Here is a 22,588-nt window from a genome sequence, read left to right as displayed (position 1 = left end):
TTTGTTTGATTTTCGTTGTCATGAAGTTTGTTTCATCTTATAAAAAAGAAAAATCTTTTGATCTTACAAATAAAAACGTTTTTCTAACAGGCTTGATAATATTAAATTAAATTTTAAGTAAATTATTTAAATCTAAAAAAATATATATTTTGTTTTTCCACGATATTTTTACCTTCTTCAGTAGTAGTGACTTGTACCAACTGACTCGGTTCACTCTGTCCAAGTCTGTTTTCGGCGATAATTCGCAAATGGTAGGAAGTGGCCGGCTGTAGATTCTGAACACTTGCAGATGTTACGCTTCCCGGTACAATCACTTTTTGTGGTGTTGTTGGCCATGATTCTGTAATTTCGATTACTCTTATATTGACATTGGTTATAATACTCTTTCTTAAAATAAACGTAATGTTAACTACTGGTATTGGCGTTATGGCATATACTAAAAACTGTAAACAACAACCTAGATAATTTTTGGAAAATTGAGTAAAATTAAATAGTATAATCGAGCTAATTAAGATATATTTACGTAACTGTTTTGTACAACATATACATTTCAAACTAGCTGTGGCCGCGACTTCGTCCGCGTGGAACTTAACAAAAAAACTTATTGTTCAGATCGCAGAGTTATAAAACAAATAATTTTCTAAAATAATAGTAGCCTAAGTTACTCCTTACTATATCAGCTATCTGCCAATGAAAATCCCGTCAAAATCAGTCCAGACGTTTAGAGATTAGCCGGAACAAACAGACAGACAAAAATTGTAAAAATGTTATTTTGGTACATGTACCGTGTATACATCCATATGCATTTAGTAGAAAGTTGTTATTTTAATATTACAAACAGACACTCTAATTTTAGATAGATAGAATATGCTTTATTACACACCACTCAAAAAAGATTTACATAAAAACACTTATTTACACATAGATATAGTAATGTACAAAGGCGGTCTTATTGCTTAGTAGCGATCACTTCCAGACAACCTTTAGAAATAGGAAAATATGTATTGAAAAGGTAGGTGCAGCAGCGTAATTATCTGTGTAATTTGTAAATAAAACTTACATATATAAACTATATAATATAAACAAAAAAAGAAAACATACTTAATAGAAAAACATTATAACATATATAACATAACATATATTCGAATAGTATTTTCATAGATACATAAACATATACATATATATACACATACATATACATACATACATTTTTATACACATACACACACACACACACACACACACACATATATATATATATAGAGATATTTGTAACTACTAATCCTATTACCTGGTGCTTCTTTATATTGAACGATGTAATTGATAATAGGGCTGTTTCCAGCGTATGGTTGAGTCCAAGAGATTTGTATGGATCTTGATTGTTGGTCTATGATCCTTATATTCTTCGGCATTTCGGGGACCTAAAGTATTTTAATGAGATTAATATTAATCTGTATGCTAATAAGAATTTTCAATCTAACATCATGTTCTAAATTACCAAAACTGTAAATACTCTTATGTTAGGCATTAGCTTGTAGATTAAATTACATAATCATTGGCCTTAGTCCGTTTATTGCAGACGATTTAGACAGTGTCAGGCAGACGCTGTATCACTTAGGACACTCTTCAGGAAAACGCAGAGTTGCCTAAGCTCTGCGCCATCCTCTCGACCTCACTGGCTAGGCCCACAGGAACGACTAGTCGATATGTGTGGAGCCATTTCGGCTGCAGGAGCCTTTCACATTTTAGAGCTACTCGTATGCCACGAATGTTTGACGGAGTCCCCATTCCGGGTTTCAAATTAAGTTTTCCTTCTCCAGGACCCTGATGATTTTGAGCCAGGATTATCCCTCGGTCACCTTTTACGACCCCCACGGGAAGAAAGGGGGTGGTGCTATTCTATTCAGCCGACACCACACGGCATAGATATATTACAAGAAATTTTACAGACACCTTAATATCTCACTAAATATTTTCTCACCTCCTGTACCACAAGGTGTATTAGCATCTCATCCTGCCCGTACGTGTTAGAAGCTCTGCAGGTTAATGCCCCTGTGTCTTGTCTATACGTCTGTAGTATACTTAATTCTGACACCAAACCGTCGTCTAGCACTTGTTCCCTTATTGTGTAGCTGAAATTAATTACGTGAATGACCAATACGCTTTTCAACGGCACCGATATCATATTGTTAAATTTGCTTAGATAAATGTTTGAACATTGCCTGAGGATCAGTGGAATACAACTTGGAATGATTTGTTCTGCGTAAGTTAGTCTATTTATGGGTATAAATTTTGTAGCTCACAGAAATGGAACCAATTAGTGCCATATTGTTAAAATGTAATCAATGTAAACATGTTCTTAGCAAATTTTATTTAACATATATTTATTATCAGTCATGAAACTGCGAAATAGATAAACTATTGTAAAAAACAAAATTATGCTGTACATTTCTAATGAGCTTTGAGGTATATATACCAAATTAACTATAATCGATTTTGATTTTTGGGTCTATTCTAAAATAAATAGTATGATTATAAAAGTAATAAAATTTTAACATCAGCTGATATTGAATCAAAAAAACAAGAAAATGTATAAACCAACATTTAATATACTTAATTATAATAAGTACTACCAACCGTTGGTCAAGGTGATGAGCAATGGTGTGATGGTGGGGGCTTCTCCAGGTGACTTCTAAAGGAGCATCCCCTGAAGCCGCACACTGCAAGTGAGCAGCTTCACCAGCAGTGACTTGCACTGTTTTACTTTTCATGGGGAATCGCGCTGGAGCTGTAGTTTTTAATTCACTTATAGTATTTGGAAAACAATTTGGTTTTTATGTATCAATGAACACCTAATCTAATAACATTCTATTTGATTATCTTGTTAATTGCATCCGAAAGATGTCTCAATATTAGGTAGTTAGTATTGTAATCTACTCAATAAACGAATCGATTTTTTATTCTCAAAATGTTATTGCAATATGTATGATATATTGCTCTAGTCACTTTCTAATCTAAATAACTAAGAAATCTCCAAAACCTAGAAGCTAACTTATAATAGCTTCAACTTAGTTGCTATTAATTTGAACTTGTAAGTAGATTCCGTTAAGGAACGCGGGGCGGAAAGATAAAATAAAATTGGTATACCACTATTCGCTCCAAAGTTAAAATGTTTACAAACTGTCCGATATGGGACCGTAGCCGAGGTCCGAACTAAGGAAACTCCTACCATTGCCAGAACACCTACAAACTTGTTAGTTTAGCATAAATAGAACCCTGTTTTAATCCAGATTTTCGAATAATTCTCGTTAATATATACTCTAGGGTTTGTTTTGTTTGTTATTTAAGTGCGGTATAGCAATTGAATATTACCTGTACAGTTTGATTGTTCTAGTCTAGTTAGTAAGTAGGTCGTTGTCTGACATAAAATTTAGTGTCGTAATGATATATATATATATATATATATATATATATATATATATATATATATATACTATATATATATATATATATACTATATATATATATATATATATATATATACTAGCTGTGCCCGCGGCTTCGCCCGCGTTTAAATCAGTTTGTCACAAAGTTTTCCCGGCAAACAACCAGTGAAATTCGCATCAAAATCAGCTTAGCCGTTCCCTAAACCTTCCTCTTGAAGCCCTCTCTCCATTGGTGAAACCGCATGAAAATCCGTTCAGTAGATTTTGAGGAAATCGATCACATACGCTTTTGGGGACTTTATTTTATAATACACTAACTGTTGCCCGCGACTATGTCCGCGTGGTTATGAAGATATACATTACTATTAAGATGCTTAACGCAAATTTTTTTTTTATTTCAGTCACTTGAAATGCTTATCACTCTGAGTAACTTTTTCAAAGGCACAATTTAGTATAATTTGATAGTTATTTTTATTAAATCTCTCTATACAACACATTTTTAGTTTTATTTTCAGGCTGCAGTATAAATAACCTATCAGGCGAACTTATAGCTGCTGAACCCTACCATCCCCCGTTTTAACCCTAAAAGGGAGTTGATTTCTAAAGATACATTATTTAGACACCTTCTCACCATCTATAGAGCATACATTTTAAATTGCAAGTCTCTTACTTCTAAAACATAGGACTTTCATACAAACTTTCAACCCCCGTTTCACCCCCTTAGGAGTCGAGTTTCGTAAAATCCGTTCTTAGCGGATGTCTACGTCCTATAAGGAGCCTACCTGCCAAATTTTAAGTTTGTAGGAGTTTTAATTTCGGAGATTTCGTGATAGTGTTGTTCGTTGACTAACCTACCATCCCCCCAAAAGGAAGTTGATTTCTAAACATATTATTTGGACACCTTTTTACCATCTATAGAGCATACATTTTAAATTTCAACTCTCTTACTTCTAAAACATAGGACTTTCATACAAACTTCCAACCCCCGTTTTATCCCCTTGGGGATCGAGTATCGTAAATTTCTTTCTTAGCGGATGTCTACATCCCATAAGAAACCTACCTGCCAAATTTCAAGTTTGAAGCTGTTATAGTATCGGAGATTTCGTGATGAGTTAGTCAACCTACCATCCCCCGTTTTAACCCCAAAAAGAAATAGATTTCTAAAGATACATTATTTGGATACCTCCTCACCATCTATAGAGCTTACATTTTAAATTTAAGTCTCTTACATCAAAAACATAGGACTTTCATACAAATTACCAAACCCCGTTTTATCCCCTTAGGGGTCGAATTTCATAAAATCCGTTCTTAGCGGGTGTCTATGTCGTACCATCCCCCCAAAAGGAAGTTGATTTCTAAACATATTATTTGGACACCTTTTTACCATCTATAGAGCATACATTTTAAATTTCAAGTCTCTTACTTCTAAAACATAGGACTTTCATACAAACTTTCAACCCCCGTTTTACCCTCTTAGGGGTCGAGTTTCGTAAAATCCGTTCTTAGCGGATGCCTAAGTCTTATAAGGAGCCTACCTGCCAAATTTCAAATTTGTAGCTATTATAGTTTCGGAGATTTCGTGATGAGTGAGTGACCTTTCGTTTTTATATATATTATAGATTATAGATAACGGTAACATATCGAACATAGGTTTTGCACGATAGTACCAACAGTTTTAAGAAAACGAAAGAACATATACTTATAATTACTTTAGTAAAATATTACCTAAAGCAACACAAAATCAAACGCTGAATCAAAATTAACTTAATTATTTAAAACGCTAAATTGATTGAAACTAATTAGCGACTTTACCAACGGAAAGAGGATTAATAAGCTTCCTTATTTAATAATTATAAATCATATTTACATTGTGATTACAAATCAATAGCTGCTTGTATCAAATATTAGTATGAGTAATTTAATTCGACATTATTAAGTCGAGATAAACCGAAATCAAATTACTACCATACACAGGCAGTTCGCGATACGACGGGTAATGTATACAAGATATATTTGCTCCACAAAAGCCAATATCGTCGAATACAAACACGTACACGAAGTTATTCTAGTGGAAGCCAACTGTCTCGTTTTCCAATAAAGAAGAGACGTATTGCGACGTATGGCCATTGAGTTTTCTGATCAAACGCGTCCGACTTCCGTCGCTCACAATTGAACCATCTTTGTTGCCATTATAGGTTGTCTTTAATTAGCTAATAAAATATCTTATATGAGATACGTGACTGCTCTACGAACTAGCTGAGGGTGATCGGGTATCGATCGCCCTGATTGGTATTACAACACGAATTATTGTAATAACAACTCTCTTCTCTTCTAAGTTAGTTTTTGAAGTGAAACTTCTTTAGGATCGTTGTGATTTGATACTTGATGAAACGAAAATGCTCAATCAAACACATAAATGTATAAGATCGAATAAGATAGAATACTTTAGTGCTCAAAACGCGTAAGCGACGCATTTTGCATGACGTTTACGACCTTTTCACGAGACCGTGATCATCGTCGATAGCACAAATCGTAACAGCCTCCCATCGTATGACTTTTTAGAGTTTTTTTTAGTTTCACTTTTGCCGTGTGTGAATTGAACACACAAAGTTTTTTCTAATAATTTCGTTATGTCTATTATAATTTAATGAACTTTCAATTAAGAGGATTAAAGCTCTTTCTTATCAAAAATGTTAAAACAATATTTAAGATTAAAATTAGATTATTTGAAGTTTGTCCTAGCTCGTAATATTTCGCACGTAGATGAACATAGTCTCAAAAATTACTTAATAAAGAAAATTTGAAGACAATACGTCGCAGAGACTTGGCATTCCATACTCGGTCCATAGTCGGAAAAAGTTTTATAATTTCATATTAAATTAATATTAAAAACTTTTCTTTAATATCCATTAAGGGTGGAGGGTATTCATCTCGAGATTTCTGGTTTTGCTATTGATACCTTCTTTTTAAAATAGCTTATGAACTAAAATAAAATTTAACATTCTATATGATACCATATTGGCGTTTTACGTAGTAAATTATATTTTCTATCGGGTTTTTTATAGAACTGCAATACAAAAATACTGTTTAGTTGCAAAAATTTAAAAACCTGATTGAGTATTTGTTGCCAAAATCCTTTTTTTTGTTCTGATTCCGTGTTTCTTTTATCCAATAAAATAACTCAAATAGAAATAGTAGGTAAGTACTGTTTCTCTTTTTTGTCAAGAAACAAATATAATTTTGTTATTTGCATATTCAGCTGCATATTATGTTATCCCACTCATTGTTCAATTCAATGATTTTTTACAAGACTTAATTAATGAACCTCCATAAAAAGATTATAAGTTTATTCTATTTTTTTGGAACATTCTTATTTAGTAAAAAAATATGGCGTACTTCCGACCACAGAAAAAAGAGTAATATTGTAAGTTTAGTAAAGTGACACAAAGAGCAAATGTATGAACAATATTAATAAGCCATAGACGAAAGTAAAATTCATTTTATGTTTAAATATTTAACGATACCATTTGCTAAAATTATTTCAAAACCTGATAATATATTGAATATTTTTGCTAAGAATTAGTAGGTACAGAATTACGAAAAAAAAAGAAAAAATAAATAAATCGAGGATCTTTATAAAAGAACAAATTTATATTTCGTTTATGTAAAATAATTGGTAAAAAAGACATCACAAATAAAATTTACAACACACTAGGGTGGCCTGTATCTAGAAAAAAAGTCGACCCCTATAAATAAAAAAAAAATAGAATTGTCACATTATTTGTATTTACTATGAATAAAAAATCTCGCGCCGGCGGCACATTCTCTCTAACATCTAAAAAATAGGACTAATAATATTGTTTTTCAAGAAGCTCTCATTGGGTTTATCCTAAGTATCATCCTAAGGTCCCACAAAATATTCCTGTGAACTACAGTAAACTTTTATGCCAGTGTTATGTGCTATACTTTTATATTATATGGGATAGCGTTAAAAATATTCAGGGTGAAATTGATATTCAGAAATATTAAAAATATAAAATAAAACATTTACTAAAAAAGATTGGCATTTGTAATATTTTTTGAGCATTTTTTACGTTCAACATAAATAAAAAGAAAAAAAAAAAAACAATATATAAAACATAATAACAAATCGCTTTACTGTAACAACTTATTAACAAATTATGATTCGTGAAAATTTGAAATATAGGTAAAGAACATGGCCTATTTTATCGCTCATGCTGTTCATTCACTGATACTCATTCATCTCTAAAAATATTATGACCACATCTATTTGCCTTATAAAAAAAGATATTGAAATGTCATATTAAAAATATTAATTATCTGTACTCTCGAAAGTCGTATATTAATAGTTTTTATGTGCTTAAAATGCTAAATTGATATTTCTTTTTACTGAAATAAATAGTAAATGGAGTTTAACAAATGTCTCTAAGCTAAGGTGTTGTGAAAGTGAGTGATAAATGCGGAAAAAACGTGAATTACGTATTGACAGGGGTTTGTTTACTTAATAAGGCAATTCCAAAAAAATAGACTATGTATAATTATGTGAACCGAATGTTGCAATATTTAACAAAAATATTACAAAAATTTTATTTAGTAAAACATCTTTCATATAATATTTTATTAGTTTGCGACCCTAAAGAAATACGTAATAAATGAAAGAATTTTCATTTTATCAGCGCGTGACCAACGCAATAGAATCCAAGAACATTCCAGCTATTGGGTATTTATCTAAAAAGATTCCGCATTTCTTTCAAGTTACCTGTCTGAAATTACTTAAAGATTTTGTATTTGTTTTTTAAATTTAGTGTTATACGATTTTTAAGTGAATTTGTTTAGACTATTGAAGTTTAGTATCTTTTATAAAAACTTTGGCCTAACAATAACAAACTCAAAAAATGTGTGTAGGTTAATTTGGTGCAGTCGTACGTAAATCATGTCCGTATATACATTTTGGTGGCTCATTTTTAATTACATGTATCAAAAAACAAGCATATCGCTTATATGTGTCAGGAAAGAGTAATAGAGTTATGTAATATTTGTGGCAAAATATATTTTTTATTATTATACAAGGTTGCCCTATTTACAATATTACTGTACCTTTTTTAATTTAAAAACGTAAAAAAACTGCTTTGGAAGCCTTTGATCTCCGTGTTATTAATCTCACGGTATTCGGTTCGATGTAAAAGTTTTACACACAATATTACATTTGTATCAGCTAAATTTAGCAGACCTATTTTGAATAACCTAATGAACCTAATTGTTTCATGGAACTTTCTGGCTGGATGACGATGATTTATCTAATTTTAGTTATAAATTTCTTCTCCTTTATCATCTTCTAGAAAGAAGTTTGTCTGATCTACGCTTGCAAATGGCAATGGAAGAATAATTTTATAACATTGTGAGTAATTTTTCTTGCATAGTTTACAGATTTTTGTAATGTATGTTAGTTCATTTTCGTTTCGTATTCTATTCTGCCGCGTTGTCGATTGTATATACAAATAAATAAATAATTTTTTCTATGTTTACGCGAATTTCATTCATTATAATGAAACAACTTTTTAGGATTTTACTGCGGTTTATTAAGTTTTTTAAAATTCTTACGTTTCGAATTCTTTACAGCAACCAGTCCTCTCGTGACCATGATTCCATGGAAAATTAGAAAAAGTTGTTTCATTATAATAAGCAAATTATTCCATCATCATTTTTCCAAAGAAAAATTTGTCTATTGTTGTTTACGAAATAAATGATCAATAAAAGTGTAACTCACCATTAACTTTCAGAAAGATTAGCTTGCTCAAGCCCGCACCGATGTCATTTCTCGCTTCACACAAATAATGCCCTTCGCTGTCTTTGGCTACTCTTTCGAACACCAGCGATCCGTTTTCAAGAACACGAGAACTGCCCTCGAACATGAAGTCCTTGTATTCTCCCGGTGTATTACCTGTTGGCACATTTTGATGATCTATTTGTCTAAGAGCCTATCTATTTCTAGAAAAAGAAATTTGATTTTGAGAATTAATTTTATAATACTTTATTATTCGTCTAAAGACTAAGTCTTAACTCTGTAAAATAATTATAAATTGCGATGAGAGAGAATTTTCCTTAACATTAGAAAATAATAGTGTTAATGCAAAAATGTTTAACGTACCAACAGCCTTTTTCCAGGTTATATTAGGTTTTGGATAACCATCAGCTTGGCATTGTAGAGTAACATCCTGCCCCGCGGCCACCGCTACATCGGACGGTTCCAGACGCCACCGAGGAGGAACTTAAAAAATATATACTTAAATAGAGGTCTGTCCAGGACATTATTCAAAGACCAAGTGTGATAATTTATTACCATTTACAGTGAGTGGTACTGTAAACCGTTCAGATCCTGCAACGTTCGAAGCGATACACGTATAATTTCCGCTGTGAAGCGATGTTATGTGTTCTATTACCAGCGACGCGCTGTATTCGTCCATTCTCCGCGTTATTATACCGCTAGGAGCGTATGGCGATGACGTCACTGGCTGCCCATTTTTCTCCCATCGGAATGCAATTGGCAAATCACCTTCCAATATCTGACAGGAAATAGCCGCTCTCATTCCCTCCCTCAATAAATTCGTCAGCGGTTGAATGGGCAGTATCTTCGGTTGCACTGGAATGGAAGTATAACTTTACTGGACTGAACGACCCGAATCCTAATTCTGATTAATCCGTTAAAAAATTACCAGTCAAGTAACAACATTTGGCTTCGCCGTTTTTTTTTACGATTAATTAGTGAGAAATCTTTAGCTACAGTTAAGGAATTTTAAACATTATTAAGATCTTAGGGCAACGTAGATTTTTGGGATTTTCATTTTACTGCCCTAATAAATGAGAAAGTTTAAAGCCGCGTAGCTGCCAAGAGAATGGTAAACGTGGATAACTTTAATGAATTACGGATGAGTAATTTCGCCCTCTTAAATTCGTGATTTTATGGTGCTTTAAAATCTTATAAGAGACAATGAGAAAGTTTTTGTCAAAAATTTACCAGCTAATGAAAAATAAAGAAACCTGAAATTTTACTATTAGTTTTTTTTGCTCTATGTATGTTCCTAATAAAGACTTGTTTGGCAACTTTCCTATAAATGAAAACTATGTTACTACAACTTAACATTTTACACCCACTGATATTTCTAGCATAATTGTAGCTAATTTTTTGTACCAATGTTTGCAATCGTGAAATTGCTTTCATTTTGTGTTTTTATTTAGGCCTCAGCGTAAAATAGGTCAGCACTTGAAATACCACAACATTACAAATGTATATTTTATATTTTTAAAACTTAACTTCATTCTTATTGAAATGTATGCTCTAATACAATAATGATAGTTTCATTACCCACACAGTGAAAAACAAAGTCCGCATCTGCGAGAGACGTCCCTTAGGAGTAATTAATGATAATTGCCGTATCTACATTCTCCACTAATCTCTCTTTTGAGTTTGTTGGTAAGGCGTCAGTAGACGTTAAATGAGCAAATTGATTATGTTAATACCAGCCTAAAATTTACTGTAAAGGTTTACTCACACTTTTCAGTAAATAAAACTCAGTAGGATTTGTCAAGATTTATTTATACACTTTATCATAAGCGCTTGGCAATCTAGACCAAAACTCATGCGAAATGAAAGCTTTCAATTTAAAAATTAAAAAATATTTTAGAGAAATGCTTTTAGAAATAACCTGTATTCTACAAACTTCAATTATTTCTAATTAAAATTTTGGTAGTGTTTTGATGAATGAAAGTCTTTTAATGAAAGAGAATACGAGTAAGTAATATATGTTACTTAACTAAGTTTTACATAAAACAGCGTAACAACTTCAGGACGACAGGTTTGTCGTCCTGAACGACGATTCCGAGCCTGTAACCGTTTGTGTCGGCCATACAGATGTTGAACCTAGCCTGAGCGTTTGCGTTTGTGTTTTATGTTTCCGGGCAGACTTTTCATACTACAAGGGACCGTTGAATGTGAAGTGTTTATTAAAAATAAATAAATATCTAGTTACCTAATATTTGTACTTCCACATCCCTCCTTGCAACGTGACGTTGTCTGTTGGCTGCTTGACAGGTATACGTACCGGCATCTTCACCTCTTTGCGTTTGTTCTACTATTAATGTTCCATTCGGAAATACTTTTTGTCGTCGATTTAAAGGAAGGGTCTGACCGTCTGAAATATCATATATTTATTCTTATTAAGACTAATTGTACTTACTTTTTTTAACCGACTTCAAAAAAAAGGAGGAGGTTACTCAATTCGACCGTATATACATTTATGTATATTTTTAATGTATGTTTGAGGATAACTTCGTCGTTTATGAACCGATTTTGATAATTCTTTTTTTGTTAGAAAGGACATATGACCTGGTGTGGTACTATGATAAGGAAACTAGGATCTGATGACGAGATCCTAGAGAAATCGAGGGAAACTCGAAAATTCACATAACTTTTTACTGGATTTACCGATTTTGATAATTTTTAATTTAATCGAAAGCCGATATTAATCATGTGGTAGCATTAAAATTTCATCGAGCTCTGATTACAACTTTTGGAGTAATCTTTGATAATGCGTATTTACTTGACTAATTTTTGGTCTACCTACGTTGTTATTACTTATCGAGATAATTGACGTCGTTTTTTTCGTTTTCCTGCAAACTCAATTCTGTCGTTTATACTTAAAGTCACATTATAGATAAAGATAAGATCTTTACAAGATTTCCGGTGAAGGCTGGATGAGGATTGCGGAAAATAGGGATATCTAGTATTACTGAAATTCATCAGAAGAACTGGCTTTAGCTTCTTAAAAACTCATAATGACCTCCTTCGATTATCTTAGTACGTCAATTTAAATTAATGGTCAAAAATAAGACACAACGGAGCAGAAACATATATAAAGCATAAGGTGGCCAATATCACACCCGTTGACAACTTCAACCCTTTTCACACAGTTCACCAGGTCGTTATCGACTGAAGTTATGGTGATCGATGCTTCTTTACATTCCACCGCGCAGCTACTCAGACCCACAGAGCATTCAACAATTCGTTATTAAGAAATAGATCGATTTATCCTGGCCTGGGTGTACAACACACAACCTTATGCTCGCCGGGTAACAATATATTACACACTCCTCTTTGTAAATATACACACATACAAGGACGAAAGCTATTGTAGATGTTGTAATTATACTTTGAAGTTATATTGTAATTCTATGACGCTAATTCGTATGCCTAGAGTAGGTATTTTAATGACAATAGATTTATAGTTGTAAAGAGCATTCTTATACAATAGTCAAAGAAATAATAAAGCCATTTAAATACCTCAGCTTAATGAGAGTTCTCTATGAAAAGATAGAATCGTTGTTGACAAGGGTCATGAGGAAAAGGAAAATTACGAGGGAGTGACCGTCGAGTCTTAATTTAATCTTGCTCGGTAATTTTGTTAAACGAGCTAAGGATTTTACGCTCTGATATTTTCTTTATATCTATTTTATATCGAGGTAAAGTGTAAGAAAAAGAGTATTTAAAATCAATTTTTGTGGACTAACTGTGTTTTTCTAGTTTATTGTTATTTATACACAAAAATGTTTATATTATCTCGGTTCGCTTTCATTAATATAAAAAGTGATTGTTTTAAACAAAATAATTTAATTTTCGCCATGCATTATATGAATATACTCGTAGTTCAAGTAATGCGCTACAAAATTTAATTGTTAATGTACGCTTGCATGAAAAAGTTCGAAAACAAAAAATAATAAAAATAAGAAATTGGTACTTAGATAAAATATCTTGAATCTACAATTTTTTGTATAATTGACTTAACGAACACTAGGATTGTTAGAAAACTGTCTTTGTGAATATATAAAATATTAAAATAAAGAATCATGTAACCAATTTCTTAAACGTTTAAGGTATTATATTACAACACAGTCTGTTAAAAGATATGAATCGAGGTCGTTGCTAGGTCACAATAATATTGGTACATTTTTTTTAAAATTGAAAATGTCAACATTTTAAGAATACTGATGTCATACAGACTTTTAAACAACTCTTTGTATATTTTCGCCCTCACTTACTTGTCCTAGTTTCCTTAACGACCTGTTGCTAGGAGAAAGTTACGCTGTCTCCCTTGAGTTTAATTCGATACTCTTACAGTAAAATGTCCTTTCAAACTTTTGGTTCAATCGGAAATATATTTGATTTTCCCCATTGCCTTAGAAGCTGCCAAATTTACCACATAATTTGATCAGATTCGTGATGTAAACTTTAGCTTATACGGCTGCACATATATTTTTAGAGCAAAATAAAAGTTGTTTTATCAAAAGAATAATTTTTTCTTTGGTTGTAGGAATAGGTGATAAGATATAATCAAATCACCCAATTTATCTTCCAATTTATTTCTACTTATATGCGGAGTGGTTTGTAGAGATTAAACGACACGAAGTTAAGCTAAATAAGGTCTTTTTGCGTCGACCAGACATGTAAGGCACATGTAAGGACACGTGCTTAACAATATTGGTTGGCTTTGGATGCAATTTGTTTTATTTGCTTTTATTGTCTCTAATTAGTTTATTAATTAAATTATAATTATTAAATGTAATTCTATGCTGTTTCATTTAAAAGCTTAATAACTAAAATGTCTTAAAATATCGCATAGTTGGATACAGACATATAACACGATGGAATGAACTGAATATGTCATTCTGCTTCATTGTGTGTTAGGTCTCATGTGTCCAGACTTCTTTTGAAATATTATGCTTTCCTATTCCCATTATTCCTATTTATTATGGTTTTTATTATTTCCTGTTTTCCTGTATTTGAGTATGAATGATTTAAAAGACCAATTTGAGTGCTTAAAAAATCAATGGTGTTGGATTCGACTTTTTGTTGTTAATTTACGGTTAGATCAGGCAATTTTGGCTCAACTACTGTGTACAAGGCTCCTGCATATAAGAAAAGGTAGGTCTCCGTCTCTCTGAATGAAATAGATCCTAATAAAAACAACATAGGTTCACATTCTGTCCTTTAGACATTTGATTTGTATCTTAGCAAAAGACAAATAGGAATGATAGATCCCTTACCTGATTTCATTTCATTTAAACTTAGTACTTTCTTGTTTTATTTAAATTTTAAGTTGTTTGAAATCAAAACTACAAGAAAATATATTTCATTAAAGCAATACTAAGTATTCAAAGTAAGATTTTTTAAAAGAAAAAGTACCTAATGAAAATTTTGTGTGGTTATATTATATAACATACAATACATGCAATACACGAAGTGACGTACGTACTACTCGTAGATATGAAAATAATCTAAGAGAGAATTTGCTTATTCGAATGGTTTCGGTCAAAACTGTCGACACAGAAAGGAAACATATTAAAGAGATAAATTACATACAAAATATGTTAATATATTTTTTACGGCTTTTTTATAGCAAAAAAGGGACTCATTATTCTTTAGTTTATTTGAAGTGTTTAATAATATAGAAGGCATGAAAACAAATACTTAAGCTATTCGTAGTTTTGTTCTCTAATGAATTTTCTTTGAAAAAAATTTCATGTTTCATTTCTTTTCCTGTTCAATTCTACTTCTTTCTTTTAGTTTGTAACAATTCTATTAATTGTGAATTTATAGTAGTATGTGTAAGAGATATAAAAGATGTTTTTATACATATATCATGTATTATAAATCAGTTACGATGTGGGTAAAATCTTATGATGAAATTATAAATGAGGTATATAACGCATTACAACAAAATTGTCTACTTTTTAAAACGTAGATTGGTAAAACGTTGGTTAGAAAATATACGTTTTATGTTAATGCGTTTATATGTATGTATTTAGTTGGTAAAGTTTCTTTTAAATGTATTTAAAATTATATTTCGTACGAGTACGACGGTATTCTGCTTAACCTAAATTTCTGTATGTTTCCGACATTTTTGTTTACATTAGACTGCAGCATAGGAGTAAATTACTTTCTGTCTTGAAACATCGAATACATGATACATACATGTATCTCTTAGAGTTTTATGTACCTCCAAGTATATAATTTTTTTATTTTATATATATTTACATATTTACAGAGTAGGCTCAGAAACTTAAAATAACGCATTACTTATGGTTTATTATTAAGTATTTAATGTGTAAGTATAGTAGGTACTGTTAGTTAGATAAAACGTCATATATCACACTTTTTAATTTTTTAAGAACACTCTAACGTTACCATACCCTCTCTCAGTCACATAGTAAGATAGATGAGATAGATGTAAGAAAGTTGCTTCGTGAATATATTAGATTTACGCTTATAAATTAATGTGAGCTCATATGCGATGAAATATTAGCTTTGTGTTGTGCTCGAAACATTAATATCTATTTTAAAATATATGTTCAATTTAAAATGGATTGTATATTGGGTGTGAATATAGTTTTTAATTTCATGATTAAGTTTAAGCAATGAAAAGGTTTCCTTAATAGATAATGTAATAAAATGATACAAACCTCTTTCCCAAGTAATTGATTCGATTGGATAGCCCGCAACTGGGCATTTTATGTTTAAATCACTGCCTGCGACGGCCGTTACTTTGGGCATTTCACGAATATACGGTAGTCCATAAACATTCACCCTGGCCGCGTGCACCGCACGTCCTGCCGAGTTACTGGCGACACAGGCGTACTCGCCGCCATCTTGTTCTGTCATTCTACTCACGTTAAGATGGCTGACGACGTCGTCTTGAAGTGTCACATGCTGACCTACTACAAACCTGTTAAATTTTAACAGTAGATTGTATTTTAAACTTAAAAGATGAGAACAAATTGGAAGTCTTTTTCTATATTTTTATGTTTTAAAAGCTGGATAGATTGATATTTCTTTGTAGTAACTTAAGGAATTATTACTATCGTTTAAATAACATCAGTAATTTTCTGTATAATAAATAGGAATATCAAACATGCAAAAGAAACGTTGACGCCGCGTTGGCGCAACGGTCACAGCTATGGATTGTGCCGGTTGCGCTGGCGGTTGCAGGGTTCGATCCCCGCACATGACAAACATTTGTATTGGCCATACAGGTATTTGCCGTGGTCTGGGTGTTTGTGAGTCCTTGTGGGTCTCCCCACCGTGCCTCGGAGAGCACGTTAAGCCGTCGGTCCCGGTTGTTATCATGTACACCTGATAGCGGTCGTTACTCGTAGTAGGGATATATCCGCCAACCCGCATTGGAGCAGCGTGGTGGATTAAGCTCTGATCCTTCTCCTACATGGGGGAAGAGGCCTTTGCCCAGTAGTGGGATATTACAGGCTGAAGCGTAAAAGAAACGTATGTAACAGAATTCAAACATTTTAATTTCCCTTACAGAAATTGTACTCACCTAGAATTAGTGGGAATCGGAAACCCATCTAATAGCCAAGTGAATTGCGGCGGCGGGTGGCCCATCGCAACACATTTGAGAGATACACTCGGTCCCGGTTGCAAAGTCTGTTCCGAGAACCAGTACACCAGCTCCGGTTTTGATTCTAACAAAAAGGTAACTTATTAGTCATACAGTCTATATACTTGTGTTCAGTAATATATTAAAAGGCTAATCTGCATATTACAACCTGCAAATACTCAAATCATTAGATATATTGATAATTGAACTGTTCTAAACACAACAAGTAAAACACTTCTATATTTATACTATATCAGTTCCAAATTAAAACGAGAACGAACGGGCGCAACTTTTAACGTTGTAGTTTATTATTCTAAATACAAATTTGAATTTCAATACGAGAGACGCAAATATATTCCAAAGTTGGAAAAATATCTCGTGTGTGATAAGAGAAGTACCTCTATTAATATCTAAAGCGTGAGGTGGAAGCACGGAGTGTGTGCCTAGTGAGGATTCAAATTAATTTGCACATCGACTAAGCGGTATAAGTAGTTAAGGTATTATGGAAATAAGCGGCGGTCGCAAATCCGACCCCTTAACGTTCTGGCACGAATCTTTATGGACTGTAGGGACATATATCATTCATGAAAAAATATACACATTTGTCTTTTATGGTTAGGTTAGGAAGTATTCTTAACTAGCTTCTGCCCGCGACTTCGACCGCGTGGAACAGTTTTTTTGGCTAACTGGGGAAGCTCTTAAAAGGAAAAAAACCGATTTTGAAACATTCTTCATTGATCCTCCGCTCCTATTGGTCTTAGTGTGATGATTATAGCCTATAGCCTTCCTAGATAAATGGGCTATTTAACACTGAAAGAATGTTTCAGGTCGGACCAGTAGTTCCTGGGATTAGCGCGTTCAAACAAACAAACAAACAAACTCTTTAGCTTTATAATATTGGTATAGATGTTAGAGTCATATTATTTTTTTATAAAATATTTCTTTTTACAAAAGTAGCAATTATGTGATTGACTTGACCATTACTAGAATATTCATTTTGGTTATTTGTAGGTAATAATAAATAATTATTAAATGACATATTAGCAATAGTTAGTATAGATTGGTAGTCGAACAAGACGGACATCCTGTTGTGTATAGCTGCACTATTATTACAATCGCTTAAAATTCCAATTAATTCTTGTAAAACGGTAAAAAAATTTCCTGTGATAATAGTACCTACACAACTCTAAAACGTAACATAAAACAAGTACTATACATATTAAAAAATTAAAAAAAATCTTGAATCCCAATACCACAAATGTTTGTCACAGTAATTAATGAGGTTACTTTGTCCTTTGAAGTATTTCAAACAAGCCTTGTACACATAAAGTACAAATTTTTTTTAAGATAATGCGAACTAATTTCAAAACAGTGACAAAATAAAAAATATTGTATTTTTATTTAAGATCCGTCTTACAAATCGCGGCAACGTTTTCATTTGTGTCTGATTATATATTTTCTAATCCCTTTTATAAATTAATCCCCTCTTTCATGGGATTTGCGAAATTAAGGCCTTTACAATTACTTAGTTCTATTTAAATTGTTTGCAACAATTTACAAAAGTAAATATACACCAGATGGTTCGAAAATCTTTATTATATACAATTTATTCTTCTGCGTACAGTTAAGTGTCAAAAATATTTTTAATTTAACATTCACGTGCGGCGGTCGCAAATGAAGCATGTTAACAGTAGGTCTACCACTTGCATAATTTATAGAGAGGACGCGTCTCAAACAGCCGAGACAGCACACAACGTTATAGCATTATGCCCGTTTTTAAGCCGCAGACATTTTGTTTACCGCTTAAAATATTTATGGTGTTACTGGGAAATGTAATATTAATGGTTAATAATTTATTTCAGCAAGGAAAGAGAACGCTTATGAAATTATATCAATTTGTGAATTCTGTTTTGTTTTCATTTTCAATATATATCTAATTCCTTTTTAATTAAACGCAGCTATAATAAGACTCTATAGTTGAATAGTAATTTAAGCATTGCTAACGATAAGATGATCGTATGCTTGATTATGCGTTTCGAAAGAAGTTTTATTATCTCCTTAGTGTAATTTGAGTTGTGCTAAGAATAAATTTATTATTAAAGGTTTTCTATTAATGACGAGTATTTATAAAAAAATCATACTCATAATTATTAATATATGTTCATATATCCCGATAGCGAACGTGTGTGCATTGCGACGACTCTTGAGCCCTGAAGAGCAGCGACACCAAATACCGGGGGCGAATTAATAATGAGACAAATAGGCGTATATTTCACCCTATTATATGCTAATATGTGCCTTATTCGTATAAGATAGGATCTTAATTGGGATGACACGGTTTAGAGTTTAGAACGGCAGCGGATGCGCTCGCGGCAGTGCCCCGTCACTGAGGCTCTTTGTTTGAGCTGAAGAGGTGGCTCTAATAGCTCACAGCGGATCCACGCTTAAAAATGGACTTTTAAATATTTTATGACGAAGGAAACGAGAGCGGATGGAAAAAGTTGAACATTAGCTGTTTCGATAGTCATTATGTGTTTGATTTCGTACGTGTAACTTTGCGATAGTTTGATATTGATGCCATAAAGTACAACAAGTAAGTAACAACAAGTAAACTTACTTGTATTGACGTACAATTTTCTACTTATGTTAATAGTATTTCTTAGTTATGACTTATAATATTACGAGGAATATAATACTTGAAACTATTTAATACTTTACGTAATGCTTTTTATATAACCGACGAATTACATTTATATATCTATTACCTAACCTTGTTACAAACTAAAATAATCGTTATTTGTCTTTGACAAATCAAACGTTTTTATTTTTTTACTTAATTTTTTGTGGAAAAAGTATTCTGAATCCAACTCAACATTTCAGTCGACTTAACTTTTAACCCAGATCCCCGTTGTCCTACTTTACTTTCTCTCGGTATCATTGTTGGTCTAAAAGGCAAAAAGAGATATTCCTAAATATCAATTACTAGCTAACCTAGCGAACACCTTACCACTATTTTTTTTTGGCGTGGACATATTGGTTTTGTTTAAATTTTCTTTTACACACCTTATCATGGCAATTACGATCACAGAAAAATATTTATCTGATTTTTTGCAATCGTTCAAAAGTTCTACATGTACATACATTTAGGAGATTTATTTATATTTATGTAGCTGTATTAATATTATAATTTAGCATGATCGAAAAGATTTTTTTTGTATTATTTAATAAGAATTTTCTTACATTACATTAATTTTTTTTGAAGTTATACTTCTTTTGGCGCGTTAGGGAAAACCGCACACCGTCACGAAAAAAAACCGATACCCTGAAGTTAGCTAGTCAACGAAGAAGAAATTAGCAACCTGAAGTTAACTAGCCAATGAAGTATAACCTCTTACGTGCGTACATAAGTATACACACACCATTTTTTAATTTTAATATTTACGAACCTTCTTTTTTATTTACCTAATTAAGTTTTTCTTTTATGTAAGATTAAATGAGACGCGTCTGGTAGTCGCGTGCCTCAGGGTACGAACAAACACAGCTTTTAATTGTCAAACTTTTCTTTAAGCCCTTCACCAATACAATAAAGGGTTGTTAACATGTTCGTAATAGACTAATTATTATAGCTTACCTTTTGTTTTAAAAATAAATTTTGATATAATATATGACGTGAAAAAAAGTTTTAAAAAATCTTGTCCGACTTTTTTTTTTATGTGTCTGCGTTATTATGTACTAATTGATATTAATCTATAGTAAAACTAACTTTATACGTTACTATTTCCTGTTCGATAATAACTTTGAGACAACTATTCTAAAAAGCAACAATAGTAAAGACGGATGACAGATGGAGATGCAACTTTGAAAAAAAGTGGCCTGAATTTTGTTTTAAATTTTTTTTAAACTGGCCGGTAAATCTTTCAATGAAAGACGCTTTAATATTTTAGATTAAATTTAATATTAAAGAAACTGAATTTATTTTGGTGTGAAGAAACTCTACGAAGTTTATTTCAATGTTTTTTAAAGGAAAAGTAGGTTTAATAAAGAATTGTTTGCTACTACAAAGTCAAATTGAGCAATACTGGACTACTCCTCCGAAACGACTGGACCGATTTTTATGAACTTTTGTGTGCATATCGGGTAGGTCTAAGAATCGGCCAACATCTATTTTACATACCTCTAAATTATAGGGGGGGGGGGGGGGGTGATGAAGGGGATTAATAACATATATGGCAAAAACATGGCTAAGCTCTAGACTAGGAATAAACGAATTATGGGGTTTTTGGGTGTGGAGGGCGGAGGGTGTAGGGGAAGCTATACTAGGTAACACTGCCACACTTCGAAACCCCATAGATATGGAGATATCCAAGGTTAAAGTTTTGAGATAAGAGGAAGAATTTAAAGCTATTATAATACCTTTGAGCTCCGCGTCTGACTTCACCTTAGCTCCGGAGCTATGGGGAGTGCCACCCATGCGCCGTTTCGAAACTTTATAAGGTATTTTCGAACAGGAGTACGTAAAAACGATCTCGACTCCAAGATCAACAAACGATACAACTTGCGGTAACCATGCTTAGTTCCGTAGCTTTCAGATGTTATATTCACATTTCGCACTTGATATTAACATTTCAGACGTTAAGTTATTGTTTTCACACGGTTTTTTAACAACTGATGCTTAATGACTGAAATATAGATGCTTTAAAAAAAATGGCGCGCCATTTATCGTTTCGCTCCAAAGCAATGTAAGCATAAATTCATTGTTTTTGTTTAAATAACTGTAAAGGCAAAGGTCTAAGACCATACAGTCTTGTTTCATGTTACGTTTTTTAATTAAATATATTTTCTTTTTATTTATTTAAAAATACTCAATATTTTAGTTACATTTTATTTGACAATAAATAAATAAATAAATAAATAAATATAATGAAGTGAAAAACATGACATAAATAAAAAAAAAATACCATAATCTATCTGATTTCAGAAAGGGGCCGTATATATCTTGGAAAGAATTGTATATATCTTCTCAGGTAAAATTATCAATTTTCCTTACATTTTATTTTTGTGTCAGAATTTCCTCTTTAAATTGTGTTTTATATTTTGATACATTTTAATCACAAGTTAATGGTTTTCCTGGGATGATTAGTAATGTAAATTTAAAATGTTTTTATTTATTGAAAACTCTCGAAGTATTTTAAATCTAATGGATACCGCATGTTTGAAGATAATACTCTACTTGGAGCAGGGAAAATTAATTATTATTTAATTAAGAGTCTCTTTAATGAACGTTATCTCTCAGCTCAGAAATGCTTTTCAAAGCATTAATGATGTGCCGTGTTACAAAGTCTCATAGACGATATTACGTATATATTGGATGTTCGCAATGGCATTTTTAAAGGGTATTTATACATATTGTAAGTAAATCTATAATATAAAAATGAGTCGCTGAATGTGTTGCTAAGCGCAAAACTCGAGAACGGTTGGACCGATTTCGCTAATTCTTTTTTTAAAATATTCCTTGAAGTACGAGGATGGTTCTTACGGAGAGAAAAATTCTAAAAAAAAAAATTAAATTTCCTGAAAAAGTCTAAAAACAACACTTTTCTATACTCCCATACAAAAGATTTGTGATAATACTTAAAAGTCAATTTGAACTTTAATACCATACGATAAAGTTTGTGTTAG

At 32.1% G+C, this 22,588-nt stretch overlaps 1 protein-coding gene across 1 annotated transcript in view; it reads right to left on the bottom strand.

Annotated features, from left to right (window-relative positions):
• The window catches only part of LOC123661867 (Down syndrome cell adhesion molecule-like protein Dscam2), a 75,240-nt gene that overhangs the window by 16,990 nt on the left and 35,662 nt on the right, over positions 1–22,588 (bottom strand). The window contains exons 12-21 of the mRNA XM_045596806.1: positions 16,850–16,994; positions 15,981–16,243; positions 11,495–11,656; positions 9,808–10,107; positions 9,616–9,735; positions 9,235–9,408; positions 2,638–2,788; positions 1,982–2,132; positions 1,292–1,421; positions 173–340 (exon numbers count right to left, since the gene is read on the bottom strand). Coding sequence (XP_045452762.1) covers positions 173–340; positions 1,292–1,421; positions 1,982–2,132; positions 2,638–2,788; positions 9,235–9,408; positions 9,616–9,735; positions 9,808–10,107; positions 11,495–11,656; positions 15,981–16,243; positions 16,850–16,994 — 1,764 coding nt within the window. The remainder of the gene's footprint in view (positions 1–172; positions 341–1,291; positions 1,422–1,981; positions 2,133–2,637; positions 2,789–9,234; positions 9,409–9,615; positions 9,736–9,807; positions 10,108–11,494; positions 11,657–15,980; positions 16,244–16,849; positions 16,995–22,588) is intronic.

Source organism: Melitaea cinxia, chromosome 17 (assembly GCF_905220565.1).
Source record: "Melitaea cinxia chromosome 17, ilMelCinx1.1, whole genome shotgun sequence".
NCBI classification, from domain to species: domain Eukaryota; kingdom Metazoa; phylum Arthropoda; class Insecta; order Lepidoptera; family Nymphalidae; genus Melitaea; species Melitaea cinxia.
This window is presented reverse-complemented; position numbering and strand designations above follow the sequence as displayed.